The 23,338-nt window shown below is 33.3% G+C and overlaps 4 protein-coding genes and 1 long non-coding RNA gene across 7 annotated transcripts; 4 read left to right on the top strand and 1 right to left on the bottom strand.

Moving 5' to 3' along the window:
- The first annotated feature begins 984 nt into the window (after positions 1-984).
- LOC123206443 (probable receptor-like protein kinase At1g80640) lies at positions 985-4,788 on the top strand. Its single transcript, XM_044623645.1, is given in 11 exon segments — positions 985-1,375; positions 2,078-2,248; positions 2,371-2,621; positions 2,728-2,860; positions 2,959-3,022; positions 3,113-3,209; positions 3,302-3,401; positions 3,883-3,939; positions 3,942-4,000; positions 4,074-4,163; positions 4,255-4,788. Coding segments are annotated over 11 exon segments (1,326 nt in total). The 5' UTR covers positions 985-1,197; the 3' UTR covers positions 4,381-4,788.
- Positions 4,789-8,114: 3,326 nt separating this feature from the next.
- Positions 8,115-8,726, top strand: LOC123206470. The gene has a single exon (XM_044623690.1). The coding sequence runs from the start codon at positions 8,115-8,117 to the stop codon at positions 8,724-8,726; it is 612 nt and encodes a 203-aa protein (XP_044479625.1).
- A 3,962-nt stretch (positions 8,727-12,688) lies between these two features.
- LOC123206441 (ribonuclease 3-like protein 1) lies at positions 12,689-17,221 on the top strand. Of its 3 annotated transcripts, none has more exons than XM_044623642.1 (4): positions 12,689-12,841; positions 12,925-13,177; positions 16,170-16,284; positions 16,482-17,221. In XM_044623642.1, exons 1-4 carry the CDS (start codon positions 12,749-12,751, stop codon positions 16,636-16,638), a joined length of 618 nt encoding a protein of 205 aa, XP_044479577.1. In that variant the 5' UTR covers positions 12,689-12,748; the 3' UTR covers positions 16,639-17,221. The 3 variants fall into 3 exon arrangements, with proteins under 3 accessions (XP_044479577.1, XP_044479578.1, XP_044479575.1); XM_044623643.1 differs by having other exon boundaries at positions 16,362-16,624; XM_044623640.1 differs by having other exon boundaries at positions 16,391-16,624.
- Positions 17,222-17,773: 552 nt separating this feature from the next.
- LOC123206448 (ATPase 9, plasma membrane-type) lies at positions 17,774-22,244 on the bottom strand. The gene is made up of 15 exons (XM_044623649.1): positions 22,148-22,244; positions 21,887-22,006; positions 21,668-21,766; positions 21,439-21,576; positions 21,029-21,343; positions 20,603-20,929; positions 20,387-20,506; positions 20,165-20,287; positions 19,975-20,079; positions 19,566-19,875; positions 18,969-19,483; positions 18,717-18,890; positions 18,454-18,636; positions 18,202-18,365; positions 17,774-18,125 (listed from the first exon to the last, which is right to left on the bottom strand). Exons 1-15 carry the CDS (start codon positions 22,199-22,201, stop codon positions 18,029-18,031), a joined length of 2,844 nt encoding a protein of 947 aa, XP_044479584.1. The 5' UTR covers positions 22,202-22,244; the 3' UTR covers positions 17,774-18,028.
- Positions 19,742-20,420, top strand: LOC123206449. The gene is made up of 2 exons (XR_006500022.1): positions 19,742-19,900; positions 20,096-20,420. It is a non-coding gene; the product is annotated as an uncharacterized LOC123206449 (long non-coding RNA).
- Positions 22,245-23,338: the final 1,094 nt, after the last annotated feature.

Raw genomic sequence — 23,338 nt, forward strand, 5'->3', positions numbered from 1 at the left:
CTTTGGGACAATGAAGGAGTGGATTAGGGGAAAAAGAGGGTGAAAGTGAAAGATAGATAGACAAAATGGGTTGTTCTGCAATTTGGATATCTAAATGTTTTCTTTTTTAATTTTATTATTTTTTAGTACTATTGAAAAATGAAAATTTTAATGAGAAAATAATATCTGAACTTTCTAATACTATGCCTTTTTTCATTTTAGTTGAGAGCGATAAATTTTGTGCAAAAAAAAAAAAAAGATAATTTATTGAAAGATGCTTTTGGTAGAATGTAATTTACTTTAATTTGATTTTAATAGTTAACAAAACTGATACAATATTAAAAATTGTATAAAGAAAGTTTGAGTTCAAATCTTTAACGCGTTTGTAAAACCTTAACTTATCTGATATGGTTTAGTCATTATATTTCAGGTTTACCCGTTTAACTAATACAGACAGATTTTCGACTAACAAAAAAAAAAATTTACTCTAATTTATCATTTGTATGTGAGCAAAAGTTCACATGAGATTTGTGACGAAGTCACAAGTACTCCAGCAAATATTAATCATAGAAGTTGAAATAATTTTGTTAATAACAATCATATGTTATAATGTGGCGAAAGTCAATTGGGTGAAGGTAATAAGCTTGTGGTTGCCAATTCGGCGGTAATTCATTAACGAAGAAAAATAAAATTAATTTCATTTGATTCAAATTAATTATTTTTTTAATAGGAAAATGCTTTAATTATTGGCCCTCAAAAGGTTATTATTATTATAATTTTCCTTAATTATATGAAGAGATACTTATATGGGCTAATCATGAATGTCATTTAACTTTTATACGAAATTAACCATATGGACCAATGGGGATGGGCAACAAAATGTCAAAATCTTTTCTGGGAAGCCAAGACCTGAGAGACCTACTGTCACCATCCTCACCTCAATTCCTATTCTCTTATGTCACACACGTCTAGGTCCCCATAATTTTCGGATTTTCAGCTTTGGATTGCTAACCGCCACATGATTTCTCGTTCACTGGCCCCACTTCTCAACTCTTAAGAAAAAGGAAAAGCGGTTTCTTAATTTTCCTGCAACACTCTTTTCTTTTGTCCCCTTCTACATTGATTCACTGAAGGTAGATTCGAAGTTAAAGGAACAAAACAACCAGAGGAAATTTCAAAACAAGTTTCACTCTTTACTTTAATTTTTTTTTCGAAGGAATGGAAATGAAGCTTCTTGTAATGATTCTACCCATGTGGGCTTGTTTTTATTCTTTGTTCTCATTTGTCCTTGCTGTCAGACAGGACACAACTGTTTCCAACATTTTTAGTTCTGGTTTTGTTGTTGTGAAGGAACCCATTTCTCAGTTTTCTGCAAAAATGGAAGCTCAATCTCCAGGTCTGTCAACAATTGCCACTGTTTTTGTTTATGAATGTTGTTTGTTTTGTTTTAAAAGTTCTGTACTTTAAGTTCAGAAAGGTTAACTTTGAATGTGCTGTTTGTTTGGTTGCTGAGATTATTCAGGGAGAAAGCACCCTAGCAAAACACTAAAACCGATTATGCTCTAGCTTCTGGGAAAATTTCATTCTTCCAAATACAAACTTTATTTTAAATCTGGTTTTTTCCTCTACCTAGTCTCATTGACTTTCACTCTCAGAACTTTGAAATTAAAGATACGTATCTAGATTTATGCTTTGCAAGAAGAATTACTAAGTTAATTTCTTTGGAGTTCCAGTTGTTGAATTTTGGCTGTTAATAATATTGGTACAAAATGAATTTAGATTTTGAATTTACAATTTTAACTTTTGAAATGTACTTGATGAAATAGTGTATCTGGGTTAAGTTAGTATTTTCTCATAAACTTGTATAACTTAAAGACATGATGAACTTGATATATTCTTAATTCTGAGCTGCCTAATCTGTATTTATGCAATTTAACGTTGAGTAAAGATAATGAGAAATAGAAGAACATTCATACAAAACTAATTTGGATTTTGGCTGATTAAGCACGAGCCTGTTTGTTTTTGTTTTAAGTGCATTTTTTGTCAGTTTCTTTTCATAATCTTTTATATTTGCTAAGGTTGTTTATGTCTCTTTCAGGAAATTCTGAGGTTAGAATAGTGCACCACCAAGACCTGAACAAGAAAATACTTATAGCGCTTGTTGTTGCTTCCACTCTTCTTGGTGTTCTATTTCTGCTCTTTTTATACTTTTGGATCTATAGATTGAAAACATTGAAGAATTCCAACGGAAAAAGCAAGCAGAACTTTGGTATCATTCTATTTCATGGATCATGTTGCTTTTGTTCTTATGTTAGTTGTCTAAACCAATTTTTCATCTGTTAATATTCATGTTATGTTTATCTTTTCTTCTTTACTTGTTACGATATGTAGATTCCGGCCGAGGACTTTCATTGAGTCCAATAATGGGGCGATTTAATTCTTTGAGGACAACAGGCAAGACGGATGCAGTTGCTGTCATTGAGTATCAGTATATAGAAGCTGCCACAAACAATTTCTGTGAAAATAATGTACTGGGACAGGGAGGTCGTGGGCGAGTCTATAAAGCTCGTTTCAATGAAAAATCCCTTGCTGCAGTGAAGAGAATTGATGATAGAGGGCAGGATGCTGAAAGAGAATTCGAGGTATTTTTTCGTTTTTCCCAGATTGACTTGGATATCTATTTTCTGTGAATTGCTACTAGTGTAACTAATGGTTTTTCTTTTGTGAAAAATTGGATTGCAACTGCAGAATGAGCTGAACTGGTTAACTAAATTCCAGCATCAGAACATTATTTCTCTTTTTGGTTACTGCATCCATAATGAAACAAGGTTTCTTGTATATGAAATGATGCAAAATGGCTCTTTGGAGAACCAATTGCATGGTATAAACTTCTCCTTTATTTTTAATTAACTCGCCATAGATGATGAAAGATTTGAACTTCTAACATATGTGTTGTATTTGTTTGGATGAACATTACAGGACCTACTCATGGATCTGATCTAACATGGCATCTGCGAATGAAAATTGCTGTTGACGTAGCACGGTAGTGCCTCTTGTCAGCTTCATTATTTACTTATTTTCTGCATAGTTTTTCATTTTTAATGTTGGTTTGAACTATTTTACCGAATGCTAGAGGACTAGAATACCTGCATGAGCACTGCAACCCTCCTGTAGTCCACAGAGATCTGAAATCGTCTAACATTCTTCTTGATTCCAACTTTAATGCAAAGGTAAATATTATCTAAGAATCATGAAATGCAAAGGTATAGCTTTTACAATGTTAATGGGAATGTTTCTGCTTCTAAGTTTTTGCTTCTTCCAGCTTTCAGATTTTGGCCTTGCAGTGACTGGTGGAACCCAAAGCAAGAATGTAAAGCTTTCTGGAACGCTGGGCTATGTTGCCCCAGAGTACCTGTTAGAGGGTAAGCTAATATTTTGTTTGACTGAAGCATGATAGCGGTTGATTCTTCTGTTGAATATTGCTTTTTAACTTTTCCAAGTCCCTTTATAGTTCTTTATCTGTCTTGTAACCCCTCAAGCTCTATTTTGTGCTATGTTACATGACTGGGTTCATTAGAAAGTTGCTACTTGTGAGATGACTGTGTTTCAACTTTGAACTTCTAATGTGATTTTTTTTTCTTAAGCCATTGTGCACAATCAAGCTTTTCTACAGTCGTGTTGGATACACTGTGCTATTAGAGCCTCTTTGAGCAATCCAAATGTTCTAAAGATTAAAGAGTTGTGATAATATTTGAGTTCTTCCTTTTCCCTTTGTGCTGAAATTGGAATGGGCTTGAGTTCTCTTAAAATAGATCCATCTTGTTATATTTATCATCTATGGTGCCTCGATATTGATTTTGTAATTCTAAGTAAAAAAACTAACACGATCATCACTTTTTCCAGGTAAACTAACTGATAAGAGTGATGTATATGCCTTTGGAGTTGTATTGCTGGAGCTTCTGATGGGAAGAAGGCGGTGGAGAAGACGTCACCAAGTCAATGCCAATCAGTAGTCACATGGGTAAATTTCTTTCAATCACAAAGCAACTGCATTAAAGAAGTCCCAGTTAGCTGATAATAATTTTTTTTCGCAGGCCATGCCTCAGCTCACTGACCGATCAAAGCTTCCCAAGCTCATGGATCCTGTAATTAGAGACAAAATGGATTTAAAGCACTTATATCAGGTAATTATTTCTGAAGCACAATTATTAGAATATTTATATTCCAAAATTTTGCTTCACTTACAAATTTGAGTTTCTTACTTGGAATGAACAGGTTGCTGCTGTGGCAGTGCTATGTATACAACCTGAACCAAGTTACAGGCCATTGATAACGGACGTTCTACATTCGCTCATTCCCCTTGTACCTACTGAGCTTGGAGGATCACTACGAGTCGCATAAACAGCATAAACTTTGCCTTATCAGCACCCAGCCTTTCACACAAATATTTAACCGTGTTTATTGTATCAGTTGGCATCACATTCTCCAATGCCGGTAGAAGTTCAAACTACAGCACACTCTTCTGTTTTATTCCTGATCATTCTTTTCCAGACAAAAGGTGCCATCAGGGATTCATATACAGGTAAGATCATGCTAGTTAGAAATTCAGTTTCAATTCGGTACAGCTGTAAATTATATGTGATTGTGTTATAGAACTTGCAATGTAGCTTCTTTGGTTTAGATTCATGAAATTGGAATACACGTTTGGATGAAATTGAAGAATTCTAATTTCGAATCAGAAGAATGGTAGATAACAGTGCGATGTAAAGATTCCAGTATGGTTGAAATATGAATGTCTTATATTCCTGATGTTGATAAGCATTGAAAAGATTTTCTTAAGCTTTTTGATATACAAGATATGAAGTTCTAAAGCAGTCATCATGGCTGTCAGAGTTAGTGCATCAAAATCTTGCTTTTATTGTTGATGATTCATGGTTTTGAACAGTCTCCTAATTTTACATGAAGGGTCTTATTATTGTCAATGAAATAGGCCATACATCTTGGGGACCATTGTCACTCTTTCAATCTCAATGATGAACTTCTAGGAGCTCCTTTTGGGTTGTGGATTCATGAAGGGATGATTCAAGCCAAATTTGTTTGAATTCAAAAACAAGTTTGTTTCGAACAAGTCTAAAGTAAATTCGGCTCAAGCAAACTCAAGTTCAAGTTAGAAAACTTCAATATAAACTAAATAAAGTGATGTTTTTTTTATTAATATGTATAAAAATAACGTCGTTTTAATCATTTTTTATGCGGCTCAATTTGAATTCGAACTTGGTTTTCTTCAAGTAAGTCAAGCTTGAGTAACTTTGAGGGGAGTTAATTGAGTTCAAGCTTGACACTTTTCAAATCGAATTAAACTTGAGTTTAAACAAGTTCAAGTTTGGCTTGGCTCAGATCCAATCTTATCTGGACTCAGATGCATTTGCCCGGTTTCCATAGAAAATTTGTCAAGGAGAAGCCAAGTGCTAGAGGAATGAATCTTGCTTTTAATGTTTCTCTAATTTGACTGGGCAACACCTTAATTTTTTTGACTCTGCCATCCACATTTCACACATACCAAAACCCTGCACTTTTTCAAGTTACCTGCACCGTTTTCCAGCATCAATCATGTAACTCTATAATAGAGCTCTCAGTACTTCTCTAAATTGTCAACGCTACGAGGAAATTTTTTTAAAAAAAAAAAAAACCTTCTCTTATTCATTATTGGAGTTCACAATATATGTATAATAAAAAGTACGGTAAAAAATATAATTTTATATAAAATAATAATATATTATTAAATAATTAAATATTATTTAATATATTAATATATAATTAAATAATTTTAAATTAAAAATAAAATAATATTTAATTATTTAATGGTATATTATTATTTATATATAAAATTATATATATTATTTTTATACATAATTTTATTAATAATATAAGATCACCTTTGATAATAGGTTAATAACATGCAGATCCCCTGAAAGTTGAGAAATTGACACACCAAAATCAACTATAATCAAGACAACAGATGTGCCCAAGTGAGGATTCAATTTGTCTTTTTCAGTAACATTGATTATTAAGGAAAACAAGGGTTAGATCTATGTCGTTTTTTTCATGTATAATTATTTTGTCCCCTAACTATGGAAACAATTAATCCAAAGTTTAATATATTGAAGTTTTCGATGTGGGGGGATGCCGACTAATATCTGCAATAAATAACTTTATAATTATTGCTTGGCCAAAAGACTTAATCCCATCCCTCCTACGGTTAAATCTCAAAATTTTACCTTTTTAACTTTCAAATATTTAAACACTCAAAGTTACAGTTTGTTAAAATTTTTAGTTTGGATTAAAAGAAAAATCTTCTTTTAATAATAATATTTAAACAAAATAAAAGTTTATATTATTATAATTTTTAATTTAAAAAGCTAACAAATTTTCTCTAAAATTAAGTTTTGAAATATGAGAATTTCCTCTCTACTTAGGGTTTCAAATTTTGCAAGTGAATTTCCTATGACCGACGATCAATCTCCCTCCCTCCTTGTGACATATCTCCCTTTGACGCTTTCCCTCCAACTAATGATATTTGGATTTTATGGAATCCAAACGAAAAATCGAAATTCTTCTTTTGGATCTTCATCTTTCAACGAAGTTGGCTTCGTTTGAATAACAATAACGATTCAAAGTAAAAGTTTCGACTAGATTCCATCAAATCCAGATATTGTTAGTTCAAGGAAAAACTTCTGAGAGAGAAGTTGTTGGGAGGGAGAGAGATTGACTATCATTTGTTAAAAATTTGCCAGCGAAATTTGAAACCCTAGGTTGGGGGGAAATATCACTTTTCAAAACTTAATTTTGAAGGAAAATTATTAGTTTTCCAAATTAAGGGGGTAAAATAACATAAACTTTTATTTTTTAAATATTATCATTAATGAACGATTTTACCCTTAATTTTAACAAAAAATTTTAACGGATTTTAGTTAATGGATGAATATTTAAATTTTTAAAAGTTTGAATGTAAGACTTTTGAGATTTTACTATATCTTGAATGGGAATATGTTTTTTGGCCTTGTTGCTTACCAATTCACAAATACAAACAGGAAAGGTAACATTTCAATATCAGAATGTTCTTACTGTTTCCTTTGCTCGGCAGCTTCAAGTCTTCTACTCATGAAGTATCCTTGCACTCTTTAAGCTTGGCAAAGTCCAAAACAGCATATATGAGACAAGTTTGGGGGATATTCTGAGCATATATAAAAATAAGCTCAACTTCTCACTGTGGTAATAATTTATATATATTGCGTAGACATGTTTGCTGTGCTAATGGAAGTAGTCTTAAGATTTTAAATACAATTAGGCCAAAAGACTTTTTTCCACTCAGGTTTAGTCTATCGTTAAAGTTAGATTAACTAACTTTTAAAAATCCAAATATTAACTTGTCATCTGGCATTGTTAAAATTTTTTGTTAATTATAAAAGAAAAATGTTATTTGGAGTGTAATATCAAAAATAAAATAAAATTTTATCTTAGTTTTGAAAACTAATAATTTTTCTCTTAAATGAGTTTTAAAAACTTACTTTTTTTTCTCTTTTTTAGGGTTTTATTTTTTAATATTATATTATAAAATAATTATTTTACCTTTATAACTAATAAAAATATTTTAACAGAGTTGGATGATAGGTGAATATTTAGATTTTCGAAAGCTAATTGGTATCACTTTGATAATGAACTAAATCTTGGATGGAAATAAAATAAGTCTTTTGGCCATACAGTTAATACCTAATCAAATGGATACTTTTGTTTATAGAAAACAATTGCATAAAACAAATGAAATATTTTCCTTTGTTTGAATGCAAATTTCCTAAGTAATTACTCCAGACTAATTTACTAGATCTCTCATCGATTTTCTTCAAGTGTTATGGCCGATCCAAACTATATAAAATTCTTAAACCTTGCGTCTTTTCAGCGATATAACCGAGAAGCCATGAAATATAATATAAGCACGTATTTCTCATCAACAAATTCTCGTCAAATTTCCTTGAAATTTCAGCCACGCCAAAGGAAAATTCTTAATCTCCTGATATGTTCCCTTTAATTTGATATTATCTTGTAACTTGAATCCAATCTCATATGTTTGGAAAGCCATGTCAATTTCAAGCTGGCTCTGCACTAACAGCACCAAGAACATGGTGGTCAAGGTGGTTCATCCCGGCGGCCATGTAGAGCTCCATGACCGGCCGGTGCTCGCGGCTGAGATTATGCTGCGAAACCCCAAGTGCATGGTCGCCTATCCACACGTGTTTCAACAACCATGGGCAGTTCTTGCTCCGGAGACCACACTAACCCTAGGGAAAAAGTATTTTGTTGTGCCTGTGGGCACCATACGGAAGCTCCAGCGAAGTTCTTTTAAGCATTCCACTCCCCCAGTTGAAGCAAATGGGAGCACTGAAACTCCTAAAGATATGAAACATGCTAGTGATGAGGGAGACTTTGTTAACAAGGACAGCTCTGATGCTAGGAGAGTTAATGTTTCGAAGGATAAGTGCTTCATGAGCCTTATTGCGAGGATAAAAAATCAGGGCAACTGTGAAGATTCAAGCAGGGGAACAAGATCATCGAGCAGCTTTGCTTCTTCTGAGACAAAGGGAAATGCTAGGAAGAGAAATAATTATTTTACAAGAAGTTCACCATCACCAAACAGACGTGCAAATATTGATCACTGGCAACCAAATCTAGAAAGCATCACTGAAGAGTGAAGAATAAATTTGTTGATGTGAAAAAATGCATCAGTGATGAGGGCGTAGCATTGTGACGTGCAATTTAGTGCAAGGAATTGAGAGAAGTTTAATGGAAAGGAACAAAGAAGCAAGGGTAATAATGTAATTACGTAATTAAATATAATTGAATACTAATACAATGAATCTAGACCGTTGATTCGATCTTTGTTTCTATGGAAGTGATTTCGGAAAGGTAAGTCTTGATGCCCATCTAATTATGGCTAGAGATAAAGATGAGACATGATCTCATGATTTTAGGCGATGAATCTAGCACATTAGGAAGATTATGGGAATGGATGAATTAGTCAAGTTTAATTCTTCCCTCAATTTCTAAATGAAAAGACTTTCATCTAAATTTTAAATTAACTTGCGTGTAGATAATATGGTTAATTGTTATGTACAATTTATATAGTTAGTCACAATACAATAACTAGTCGTTTTCGTGAGTTTGACTAAAGAAGATTTTAATTGCATAAAACGTACCCATATTTTCTAAGGTACGAGTAAGATTTTAAAAACCTTTCACATTTTTGTATGATCAATGATACATGTGTAATTGTAATTATCTCTTCGAAATATGTTGTGAAACTTATATTTCCACCTTGCATTTAATATGATGCATAAGTATGTTGTATATCTGTTGTGACAATTTAAATTATTATGATTTCTTATTGAACATAATTTGTGCATCACACTAGATCAATGACACATGTTATTGATTTGACTTGAACAGTTGGAGTTGATTCTCTCTCAACCCTATATTGTTGATAAAAATCCCTTAAACCATGCTTTAGCTTCTTCTTTACCCCAAATATTTCAAGCTTTTGAATTTTTGGTGAAACCCTAGAGATTCTGTCAAACCTAGTTCTTTGAGACTTCCATCCCTTTAAGCTTCTCATCATAGAAATTTGCCGATTCTCCATGTATTCCTATTGTCTAGAGATTATAATTTTTTTACCTTTCAGGCGAATATAAAACTAGAAACTTTCTTCATCATCAACCTTGAAGAAGGGGGTTTGTATTGACTTTAGGTGATGAACTTCTGGGTCCTATTTGCTTATGTGTTATTTGGTTTGAGTTTGAAATCAAAATTAAGTTTCTAAGTAAAATTTAGGGTTCACGGTTGGGTTAGGTGTTTACATTTGGACTAATATACAATACTAGTTGAATCTTAAGCTTAAATTGATAGTCTTCTAGCTCAAGCTATAGAATTTGAAACTACCCGATCAATTTGATTATGATATTGTTAAGAGCAATATTATATATACTTACTTTAAATATATAAATTGATACACACTTATATATATCATTATGTAATTTATATTATTTCGTCTTTAATTCAAAATTATTCAATCACATAATTATATATATTTAATATGTATTTATTTATATGTTTAAATTAAATACACATAATTTTATTATCACGTTCGACCAACTCCTACGTTGATGAAAAAACATGAGTACAAATTTTGGTGTCAAATCGTCCGGTAAGACGTTTAGGTTGATGGCGGTGTAGGGTTTGCTCCGTTGGATTGTCTACGGATAAGGCAGATTATTTGAAGTTATTAGCAAAATTGAATTATTATTATTTTTTAAATATTTTCTATTACATCTTAGAAGTGCTTTACTCATGATATAAAATAAATTATTTTATGGCTCCGGACTATTTTCATCTCATTAGTTCTTTTGATCTTTTTCAGTGTTAAAATTTTATAAATATTATTATCCCATTTTATAAATTTGGTTTTTTCTAATATATTAAAATTTTAAATATCATCGTATTATTGAATTTATTTTATTCTTAGTTTAATATTATTAAATTATATTATAATATATATTTATTTATATTCTTAAAATAATTACATCTAATTTTATTAAAACTTTTAATAATAATTTAATACTAGGAAACGCTTACAATTTTTATTTTTCTAACCGAATATAAAAAAGGAAAGAAAACTTGAAAATTCACATGACGGCCTATTTTGATTTGGCAGCCCACCCACATGCCAATATGGGCCTTAACACCATGCTTCAATAATAAAATTATTCATACATATTTTCAAGTACAAAAACATATGAATTGATGACGAATCGTAATATGATTAAATAATTTTAAATTAATAATAAAATAATATATAATTATATAATAATATATTATTTATATATTAAAAAATATATACATATAATATTGCTCAATATGCATATTCATTTTTTAGAATACAAATGAGTACATATAATGTGTTATAATGTAATTAAGTGTTATTTTATCTTTAATTCAAAATCACCAAATTATTTGATGATAAATATCAAATGTGTATCTATATATATACTTAAAATATATATATATAATTTTTTTATAATAAGAAACTCTATTTAAATTAAAACATTTTTTTGATAGAATCAATCATATCAAGTAAGTCAAACTCTAGATCTGAATTAAATAAATCAAAATTTTGATATTTAAATGCTATATTCATATAGTTATATGAATAGTTTGACTTATAAAAAATATTTGTAATTTATTTATTTTTCATTAATGTGTTATAAATACTATTAATTTAAATTTATTATATTTAATTTATTACATTTATATACTTATTAATAGTCTTAGTAGGCGTCTAAAAGATAATTTGGATAGCTAAAAGCACGACTCTAAAGTGAAGTGTCGAAGAAACACTTAATTTTATTTTTGGCCCAAGGACTTATTCCCATCCAAAATATATTGTTTTTTTTTTTAATTTTAAAATTTTCAAACACCCACTTGTAGGTGATTAAAGTTAGCAAAATTCTAATCCTTTAAAAATTAATCTCTTATGCGTCCTCTAAACCTTAAAAACTAAAAGTTTTTTCTTATATCAAGTTTTAAAAAATGACATTTCTCACTTTAGGTTTAGTTTTCAATTTTCAAAGCCAAATCCAATGACGAAGAGTCTCCACTATATCACCATGCTTTGACGACCTCTTTCTCTTTTTATAGAACTTCGATAAATGAAAATTTTGTTTAAAAAGACAAAACTCTTCGTCTTCTTAAAAGAAGATGTCTAGAATCAGAGTTTTAAAAGAAGAGAGAAAAACTGTCAGAGTATGGTGATATGTCAGTGACTTTTCGTTATCGACAATAATACCAAATTTGACATTAAACATTGAAAACTAACTTTATAAAAAAAAAATTATTTTTTAAAACTTGACATAAGAGAAAACTTTTAATTTTTAAAATTTAAAAAAAAATTAAAATTTAATTTATTTTTAATAAATATATAAAATAATAATTTTATTCTTAAAATTAATAAATTTAACTCTTATATATAATTGTTTGGGATTTTTATAATTAAAAAATAAAAATTAAAAAAAAAGAATGCACTTTATGTGAGAATAAGCCCTTTGGCCTTTCATTCTACAAAAAGGTGTTTGGACAATCATTTAGACGATTTATTTCTTTCTTTTATAACACTTGAAATAAATTATTCAAATTTACTTAAATACCCTTTTTGCTAACGGAATTTGATAACGTTAACTATTTATGGGTGGCATTTTGTCTTTTCATCAAACCTTGGGTGGGAAGAAGTTCTTTGGTCCTCTATGAAAAGGCGCTTGGACAATCATATGCAAGACACACTAAAAAGGAAAACAAAAAAAAGGGAAAAACTACTCTATCTGGAAATACGAACTTCTAGAAAGTTATGGGCGTTGGGTTTGGGATTTTGGTACCTGCCAACAGTTGTCCATCTATCTAATGTATCACACGTCTTTTTAAACTATAGTTTGGTTGGCCACTCGTAAATTAAAATTAAATTAATAAATAATATTGTGTATATAATTTTTTTATAAATTATAATATATTATTATATAATAATATAATTAAAAATTAAAAAAATAATTCTAAATTATATAATAATACATCGTGTTTTATACGTAAAATTACGCACAATTATGTATATATTATTATTGTAAATTAGTATACTTTGCTTTCTTCTAAATCTATTTCACTTTATTGCCCATTCATGGAAAAGAGAAGCTACAACCCACAAAAAATAAAACTCGATCTGAAACATGTTCCTCCTCTAGATCCTTCAATCATCACCCCATCATCCAAGGCATCTTGTTTTTTATTGTTTGATAAATCTTTTCTTTTGTTTATTTGTGAAGTTTGTTTTTATATATTTGACGATATTTGCAGGTTAAGTATGAGAAACACAGACCAAATTCAGGAGTTTTTGCGCCTCGAGTGGTAAAGGCTTGGCCTAAAGAGGGAGCGAAAGTTGCTGAATTTGACGATGCCTCAAAACTACGGCAAAATTTGAAGGTTGGAGGTGCAAGTTTTTGTTCTACAAAGTGCATAGACCCAAATAGCACTAAAAACAACATCCACGGAAAGAATATTGAAAGCAGTACTGGGAATGAAAAGCGGTTGAGTGAATCAAAAAGTGAAGGTAAAATCTTGAGTTTTTCACTGTTTTGATGTTGTTTTAGTCCTCTGTTTTCTGGGTTCTCTTCACTTGTCATTTCTAGCAGCTTCCATGGTGCATGTGGATTTTGTTAGTGAATGAAATTTCTGTTGTTTCTATTGAAATTACAAGGTTGCCTTGTGTGAACCAAACTTGATAGCTGTAATTATTAATTGGTTAGTGTAATTTTGTATTTAGGCTCAGTTTTAATTGAGGATTTGTGTTAAAAATTAGTTTTTTTTTTTTCTCAATCTTGATCAGAAAGGCCTACAAGCACTTCCACAATGGCATTTTTTAAGACTACTTTTTTATCAATGAAGGAATGCTACTCAGAGGTTGGCAACTACTGATTTTTAGGCGACAAGGCCTTCTAGGCAGGTTCACTCCATTAGGAGTCTTCCAATAGTTCAGTCAATGGTTTAGCAATATGACCATATCCCCTTATAAGCCTCCTATAATACCCAAAAAGGCCAAGGAACTCTCTTAACTGCTTAGTCGTTTTAGATATGGACGAATCCTTTGTTGCTTGCGCTTTTTGAGGGTCTGTTCTTACCCCTTCTGCAGTTATAATATACACCAAGTTTTCAATTTGTTGGCAGCCAAATACACACTTATTTCTCTTAGCATAACTAGTTTATTTTCAAGGTTTCACAAACAATTTTCAAATGGAGTATATGCTCTTCCTTGTTACTCCTATACGCCAGGATATCATTTAAAAAAAAAATAGAAAAAGAAAAATGACAACGAAAACGAAAACAAACTTACTTAAATATTGTTTTAAAAGGGAGTTCATAATATTTACAAAAGGTGGATGGGGCATCGGTGAGGCCAAAAGGCATCACCATGAACTTATAGTGCTCTTCAGGGGTCTTCAAAGTTTCTCTGTAGAAGTCAGACTCATTCTAATTTGTCAATATCCTGACCTTAAAATCTACCTTAGAAAAATTCACTGCCCTCCCAAGCTCATCATGTAACTTTTCTATTAGGAGTATGGGATACCTATCTTTAATGGTTAATTGGTTGAGTGCCCTGTAGTCTATATGTATATTCCAAGTGCCATCTTTTTCTTAACTAATACTAAAAGAATTGAGTATGAGCAAAAACTACCTCTAATCACCCCAACATCTAATATCTTTTTCGCTATTTTCTCTGTCACATCTTTTTGTAAGCCCTCATACCTATAGGTTTTTATGTTCACTGGTTGGGCCCTTCCTTAAGAACTATTCAATGATCCTACAACCTCCAAGGGGGAAGGCCTTTCAGCTCTTCAAAGACTTGAACTGTTGCAGTAGGGCCTCCAATTCTGCCCGTTGGTTTGGACTAGGATTACTAATGACCTTTATTTCATACAATTATGCACTTCCCTCCTACCTTTCTTACTACAACAACTGTATGGAAGCTAATTGTTGTTGTTTACACAACAGTTTGTAGAGCTATTAGTCTTCAATCACATTCACCTCATTGCCCCTTTCTCCTTGTATTGTTGACATGAAGAGTAAACACTATCCTTAATTTTTCAAAATTCCATAATATATCTCACCAACCATTGGACCCCGATATTAAGTCATAACTATCTAGGGTTAAGGTGTAAGCTTTCACATTGAAAATTTGTCCTTGCACTCCATAATTTTCCAGTAGTGCTAGTTTGCAAGTCTTGCCCATTGGCTATGGTTACTTGTACTCCTTTAACTAACTTAAAAGGACACCCCAACTTGTGAGCACTTTTCTCACTCGATAAGTTGTGAGTGCTGGCCGAGTCAACCAGCACATACAACCTTCTCTTCCTGTGCATTCCAATTCCATTAAACCTCATAGTTCTAAACCCTACTAAACCTTGCAAGGCATGGAGGGAAAGAGGCATCAAGTTATACTCGTTTGAATCCTCCTCCTTCCTTGTTACTTCTTCTTTCTTGTTCCTAGTCTTTACCTGAAGTTGTAGTACAAATGTCTGCTTCTTTTTTCCCTTGTTCCCTAGGGAATATCTCTCATCATATCAAAAGCAAAGGGCCTTGGTATCAAACAACACTCTGGTTATTATTCTATAGTTATGTGGGATTGGAAAGGGGGATGGGGTTGGGGGGTAATCTACGTTGGTTAGGCATGGGCAACAATCCATTGGGGCTGTTGAGTTTATAATGTGGTTGGGTGTTGTTAATAACTACACTGGGACTCTTATGTACATTATGCAGATTTGGGGTTCTGGTTACAAGTTTTGGCTGATCTCTAAGAGTAGCCATTGTTATTTCTTGTAACTTAGCAAGAAAATAAGCTTTGGCTAAAGTTTTAGGCTTGAACATTCTTATGGGCGTCTGTAATGCATCAATCAATCCAAAGAGAATGAAATTAAGTGCCTAATCTTCACGTCTGTCAACCTTAAAATATAGTTCATCAAACTCATCCAAATTTTGTTATTGTGTACTTCTTTCAAGTTGCGCTAATTTGACAAGGGTTGTCATAAGCATGGCTACCAAAGTGAGCTCCCATCGACTGCACATACCCCTCCCATGGAACCAAAGCATCACCCCAATATTTAGTGAGCCCTTGATGCCACTGGATTGCCCTTTCCTCAAGATGTAGAGTGGCAATTTTAATCGGTCCTCTATTAGGGTTCCATCTATTTCAAAGAAATATTTGGCTCTCAAAATCCGGTTTCCATTAAAATGGGGAAACTCCAACTTTGTAGCACATCCCCATGGAGATTGAAACTCCATATTTGCTTTGTCAAAAATAAAGTTCAATATGTGTGGTTTCCTGAAATGAATTTGAATCTCAAAGACACCCCAGTGTATGATAATTCCTGACCTGTCTACAGTTATTTATCTAATAATATCTACTTAGGTTCTTAAGGTTGAATGGTTTTTAGATTCAAGCAGTCATTGGACTAGTCATTTACTTATTCATTCTCTTTTGAGAGCACCTTTGGTTTTTGGAATCTGTCTGAATTGAAATTTCATTATATTATAATTTTGTTGTGTAGATGCTCCAGTTAAGGTCTCAGCGAAGTCACAATTGCATGAGGTCTGCGCTGCAAAAAATTGGAAGCCTCCTTTGTTCGAGTGCTTCAAAGAAGAGGGACCAGACCACTTTAAATTGTAAGTATGCTCTGCCATAAGACTACTTAAGTTTCAGTCTTCTTTTGTTTATAATACTAGCTATTGCTATGTTACAGAAACCCTGTGGTTACTGCATTGACTGCAGGATTGCTACTTTTTGCGAAACTTATTGCTTTAGGTTGTGTGAATGCTGTAAGATTTCCCAGGCTGTGCCTAATATGAAATGCTGTAAACAGGTTCACCTACAAGGTGACTTTTGTTATAGAATCCTCGAAAACCTTTTTGGAGAGCTTCAGTGCTCCTCAGCCTACGAAAAAAACAGCAGCAGAGCATGCAGCTGAAGGGGCATTGTGGTACTTGAATCATTTGGGCTATTTTCCAATCCAGAAATGAAGTTCAACTAACAAATTTCAAGCACCCACTTAGATTAGATCGTCTCTTTCCTCTCACACCAACAGAGGCTAGTAGCAAGAAATTGTAACAAATTCGTTGTTTGCTTGAACTCTTTGGTATAATTTGTTCAATGACTTGTATATTCAAAACAATAAAACTATGTGAACTGAGTTTTGAGTATCTAATTGGGTATTTAGATGATGTATAATCATGTGATTGAGTGATTGTGAATTAAAGATAAAATAACTCTCAATCACATAATGACATATCATTTGAATACTTAATTAGCTACTCAAAACTAGGTGTATATAGTATTACGCTATTCAAAATTGTAAAAATCATTTGAATACTCAATTAGCTACGTGTATATAGTATTGCTCTATTCAAAATTGTAAATCTCTGTTCAGCTGACGCCATTGAGAGGAAATAAAGTGTACATGATCTGACTTTATTTGAAGTAGCCTCTTTGTTGTCATTAGCAGTGACTTCTGTATTAGTAGTAGTCTTTGTAAGGACCACTTTATGTAAATTTTTATCTGTAATTCAGAATTTAATCAAAGAGTCGGCTTTTACATAGTGACTATTTATTTCTCATTAGGCTATTCTGTGGTCTCAGATGATTCACCTTAGAAATTATATTTAATAATAAAATAAATCACAGTTGATCATACCACTTATGCTAAATCTTGTATGTTCTTAGCCTAATTGAGAGTTTGAGAGTTTTCAGATTCTTGTTTTGCATATACTACATAGAAATAAAAAATATAAACCATAAATTGATAGATCATTTTATATATATGTGTGTTTGTGTGTACGAATGTTTTCGTTGTTGTTTATGTGGTATTCAGCAGCAGATCTGAGAATCCAGAAAGAAAATTGAAGAAGTAAGAAACCCTAGTTGGATTTGCATACTTTTTATGTAATTTCCATCAACAGTTAGCTCAGATTATAATCCACAATTCTTGATTAATAATTTCTTGTCATCGCAGTGCTAAATGAGCAAAAGTTGAATTAGTTTTTCTGTTTATTGAACAATAATAAGTCTGCTGTGACAGTTTTATATCACCACTTTGATTTGTGACTTTAAATTGGGCAACTCCAATCACATAAAATCACTAACACATCCACAAAAAGCTTTCAACAGGGGACGAAGATAAGAATGCCTGCAAAATTGGATTTATTGATTGAAAAAAAGGTAGCAAGAATACGCATATACTATAATAGTAGAGTATACAGTAAATTCGCTTATTCCAAAATTTTCTCAACCTGGGATTGCCGGAGGGACAATCTCTTCTGTTGGATTATTCCAAAACTTCTCTACCTTCTTGTAAAATCAAGGGTTATTCCAAAATTGAAATGATCTTCTTTTGAAACTCCTGCATCCTTTCACTTAAACAGTGTAGTGCTGTTGAATGGTATCAATGTCAAGTCCCTTCAGTTTCACCACAGACTCAACATGCCCTTTGAGTGTGTGAAGTTCTCTTAGCCTGGTAATCAACAAATGGAAACAAAATGTCAGCTGTTAACATATAAACAATGAGATCGGCTTGAAGTGATCGTTACCTGGCAACTTCGGCACGCCTCTTCGCCTGCTCTGCAATCTCGGACAACTCCCTATAGCCCCTTTCAGGTTCAGGAGGCTGCAGTCCATGGAGGGTACGTTGCGCCAGAGCCCATTGTGCCTCTCGTTCTCCCTTACCGTAATCCTTCTTTGTTGTGAAAGCAGTCTGTAATATATAATGAAGTGCAATGTGAGGGCAAATTCAGATTCATAAGCCCTTTTATGTTTGAAAGACCAACAGAATAAGTTGATACCTTCTTCTGGAGGAGGGTATCCCAGGGCCTGCCGTTTATGATAAATCTAACCAGGAATTTGATAACATCCAATGGAAAATAGGTGACAATGCTGTAGAGCCATATAACTCCAGCCCATCCCCAGCCAATACCATGAATTTTTGCAAAGCCAAAATTTGCATATACAGCTATGAGTGTAGCCAACTGTAAGTCAAGAAGGAAAATATAATTGGGTAATATATTGTATGATACAAGGAACCTGACCTGAAATTTCGCAAACTCACCAGTTGTGCGATAAAGAAGGCAGTGACAAGTAGAAGACCCGGGCGTTCCATGAAAGACCAGCTCCGGGACCGGGTGACAAAGATCAGTGCTTGACTCACAATACTTACTTGGAGGTAGACTGCTGATGTGAGCTCATGGTAGTTCTTATTTATAGGTCTCACTCCGAACTTATCCTGAAAATATTTGACAAAGTTTAATTAATTGTGCAGAGAAAATGGAGGTGCTAATTTAGCAAGGTGCAGGATTCCTACTGTGAAGAAGGTTGAACTGTAAGCAGCCCAGAAGAATATGACAGTCATGACAGCAAGGTAGCTGCCGAGGAATATGCCAGTAGTAAAGATCTCCTTGAGCTTCCATGAGTCTGGGAGAGGAGATGGCTTCACTCTGTCTTTAGAAATGGTCATGATGGTTCCGTCGTTGAGTATGGCAATGACTAGAACCATGAATGGTGAGAAATCGAACTTCCAGATAAGAGCTAGGAGCATAAAACCCAGCACAATACGTATGGTTAAAGACACTGCATAGATGGTGTAATTTTTCATTCTCTGGAAAATGGCTCTGCTTGTTAAGACAGCATGCACAATTACACTCAAGCCTGGCTCTGTTAGCACAATATCGGATGCACCCCGAGCTGCATCAGTAGCATCATCAACTGCAATGCCGATGTCTGCTCTTTTTAAGGCCGGAGCATCATTCACGCCATCTCCAGTCATTCCACAGATATGCTTCTTTTCTTGTAGCTTCTTCACAATCTCATATTTGTGTTCTAAATAATTGCACCATTAGATACTTGCAATGTGACTTAATTCATGTAACCAGCATATGCTTAGAGTGGTTTGCCAAATTACCTGGAAACACTCCAGCAAAGCCATCTGCCTTCTCGATAAGCTCTTCAACTGGTAGTCCGGCCATAGAGTCATCCTTGTTATCACCGAGGAGGGCTGAAGATGGATACATATTGGTTCCCATACCAAGCCTGCGACCAGTCTCCTTGGCAATGGCAAGCTGGTCACCAGTGATCATCTTGACATTGACACCAAGATCGAGGGCACGACGAATGGTCTCTGCACTATCGTGCCTTGGAGGATCAAAGAGAGGCAAGAGGCCCAAAAATTGCCAGGGAGTTCCTGTGCTCTCTTTGGTTTTCTCTGGAACTGTCTGCAACAAGTAATATATTTTCCTGGTGAGATTTTGCTCTAACCCCTTGCGTTATTACTTTGATGCAATTGTTGGGTTACAGAAAGTGTACAAACTTACTTGTCTAGCAACTGCAAGTGATCGAAGTCCACGATCCGCAAACTTACCAATGATAGCGTGAGCTTTCTTGCTTACATCTTCACGAAGATTGCACAGCTCAATGATCTAACAAATATTTCAGGTGTTGATTAGGGGAAGGAAACTGCAGATTCAAATAAAAACTAGTAATTTGTGCTAAGGGATACATTACCTGCTCCGGTGCACCTTTGCTTATTCTGTGCCAATTTCCATCGGAATCAATGTATGTTATGGCTGTACGCTTTTCCACTGGATTAAATGGCAAGAAATGCACCTCCGTGATACCAGCTCTAGCCTGCAGAGTTCGACAAGGAAAAAGATTTGATGAATTAGATTTAAAATTGAAGAACTACAATTGCATAGCAAAAAGGTTTATATCTTTAATATAATGTACCTCTTTGGGGTCTCCCAGCATTCCAACAATACAAGTATCAATAGCATCCTGATTTTCAACTCTAGAGGCTCTAGCTGCATACAAAATCATGGTGTCCTTGTCGATCTCCTTAACAAATACCTGAAATGCATGGATCACCTCAATGATAAATAACCATAAAAAATATCACAACTGAAAATTGCCTGAAACTGAATTTCATTTAATATAAGCACTCACCTCAACCATGCTCTTATCTACTGTAAGCTTATTGAGAGTAAGAGTCCCAGTCTTGTCACTGCAAAGGACATCCATTCCAGCCATCTCTTCAATGGCTGTCATCCTCTTTGTGATAGCACCTTGATGTGAAAGGCGGTGTGAGCCAATGGCCATTGTCACAGACAATACTGTTGGCATGGCAATTGGAATCCCTCCAATGAGAAGCACCAAAAGATTATCAATTCCACTTCTGTATGGCCTGTTCTGAATTGGGTACATCACCACTATCTCTATAACCATCCCTATTGCAATGGAGCATATGCAGAAGTTTCCAATGGATGTCAACACCTGATATATCATCACAGTTTAATCCAAATGAAGACTCCTTTTTTCCACCTTTTGCAGAATATTTTTCAGAAGCCCATGTTTGAATTGAAATTTGTGTACCTTTTGGAAGTGCCCTTGTTGATTAGTGCTGTCAACAAGATGAGCAGCCTTACCAAAGAAAGTGTGGACACCGGTGGCTATGACAACCGCCTGAATCTCACCCTGCTTGCAAGTAGACCCAGAGAAGACTTCGTCACCAGGATTCTTATTTACAGGCAAAGACTCGCCAGTCAGTGCAGCCTGATCAATCTTGAGCGGGTCGCCCTCCAATAGACGAGCGTCTGCCGGAACAATATCTCCCAACTTGATGCTGATCACATCTCCAGGGACTAAAATTGAAGCCTCTTGCTCAGTCCATGTTCCATCTCTCAACACCTTAGTGTTTCAGGTATGCACAAATAGAAAATTGTAACAGCAACTAAAACTACTGTAAACTAAACAAAATATGACTAACACTTCCATTAATGTACCTTGGTTTTGGGAGCAAGGCCCGCCATAAGGGCGGCTGCGGCATTGCCGGCATTGTTTTCTTCTATGAAGCTTATAGTAGAATTGATGAAAAGCAATACCACAATACCAACGAAGTCCTGCCAGTCCGGGGGCTGTCCCTGCATTGTTAAAAAATTTGTAAAATGAGAGAATGTTTATTTATTTGAAACGAAAAATTGACAAACACATTCACAGAGAAAAATTAATTACCCCTCCATTAGCCAAAACAATAGCCATGATAGCAGCAAACTCCATGACCCATGAGAGAGGATTCCACATAAAACCCAAAAATTTCAGAATCTTGCTTTCCTGTTGTAGCACACCAGTTATTCCTTACTAATGTTTCTCTCAAGAAGTAAAAATAATAATAATAATAAGAAGAAGAAGAAGAAGAAGAAGAAGAAGAAAAAGAAATTGCTGAGGAAATGCCTCTTTCTCTTCTAGTTTATTTGGACCAAAGATTTGGAGCCTCTTCTGTCCTTCCTCGTTTGTCAAACCTTCTCTTGAGCATTTCAGTTGTTCAAATACTTCATCAACCGGTATGCGCTCCTTTAAAACACAGGCAGAGAAAGATAAGTTTTTGCCATCAAACTCTAACAAATTTTTTTAACAACGTCCGCCTAATTCAATAAAATCAATGTAATGTATATAATGATCAGCAATACATTCAACAAAAAGAATAAAACCTACAAGGTCGACATTCTCTTTCTTTATTTCCTCTAGGCTGGTTCCCTTATCCGCCATTGGTCTCTTTCAACCTTCTCTCTCACTCACTTTCCTTAAACAAATCTTCAAAACGAAACAACAAAAGATAAACACTACTATTCGATTTTTAAACACGTAGTTTTTTCTTGTTTATTCAGTTTTCTGTTTTGAGCAGTATGAATCTAATAGTGGAGTGTTAACAGAATTGTGTGTTTATAAGGAAATGGTTGCCAAGAATAAACCTGACAAGAGCGAAGGACCTGGACCCTGTAGCCCAGGTCATTCGCTTTCGCTCTTTATTTCTGTATTCTCACTGCGGCTGCCATGTTGTCTCCCTCACTGACCAAGCAGATTTTGTCTGTTTGATCTCTGCCTTTTGCTTGGACATTGTTGGGCTGTGCTTCATCACTCCATTTGACACATTTCCATGGATGGCGCGAAGTTGTGGAAATCAGATGTTGATTTTGTCAATACGTAGTAAAATTACAGATAAATCATTTTTTTTTTTTTTTTGTTTAATGGTAATAACCAATTAATAAATTATTGCCTAGATAATCCTAATATTATTATTTGGTTTATTCAGATCGGATTGATTAATTTGATCAATTAAATCATGAACTTGTCTATAATCTAATGTGGTTGCACAATTTAGTTCAGTTTATATATAAATATTGATTTATTTGAAATTGGGTCAAATTTAATAAACTTATTGTACCAAAAAAAATATCTAAACCCAACAAAATCGGATTTGCATAATACATATTTAAAATTATATTTTATATGTTTTATATTTAAAAAATGTCGTAAATATTTAATATTATTCTAAAAATATATATAATAATTTGGTAATAGATTAAATCAATTAATAATTTGATTGAATTGATCGAATTATAACTTAATAAAGTACTTGGTTTGATTTTAAAAATATTAATTTATTCACTTGAAGAAGGAATAGGTGATGTTATATCTCCTTTTATCTAAACAACAATATAGCTCATCACTCGCCGTCTTAAAAAAAATAATGTTATATATATAAATTTTTATTATAATTTTATATATAAATAAAAATATATTAATATATGATAAAATAATAAAAAATTAAAGATAAAATAATATTTAATTATATTATGACAAATTATTATTTATATATAAAATTATGTATAAAATTATACATAT

Source organism: Mangifera indica, unplaced genomic scaffold, assembly GCF_011075055.1.
Source record: "Mangifera indica cultivar Alphonso unplaced genomic scaffold, CATAS_Mindica_2.1 Un_0037, whole genome shotgun sequence".
NCBI lineage: Eukaryota > Viridiplantae > Streptophyta > Magnoliopsida > Sapindales > Anacardiaceae > Mangifera > Mangifera indica.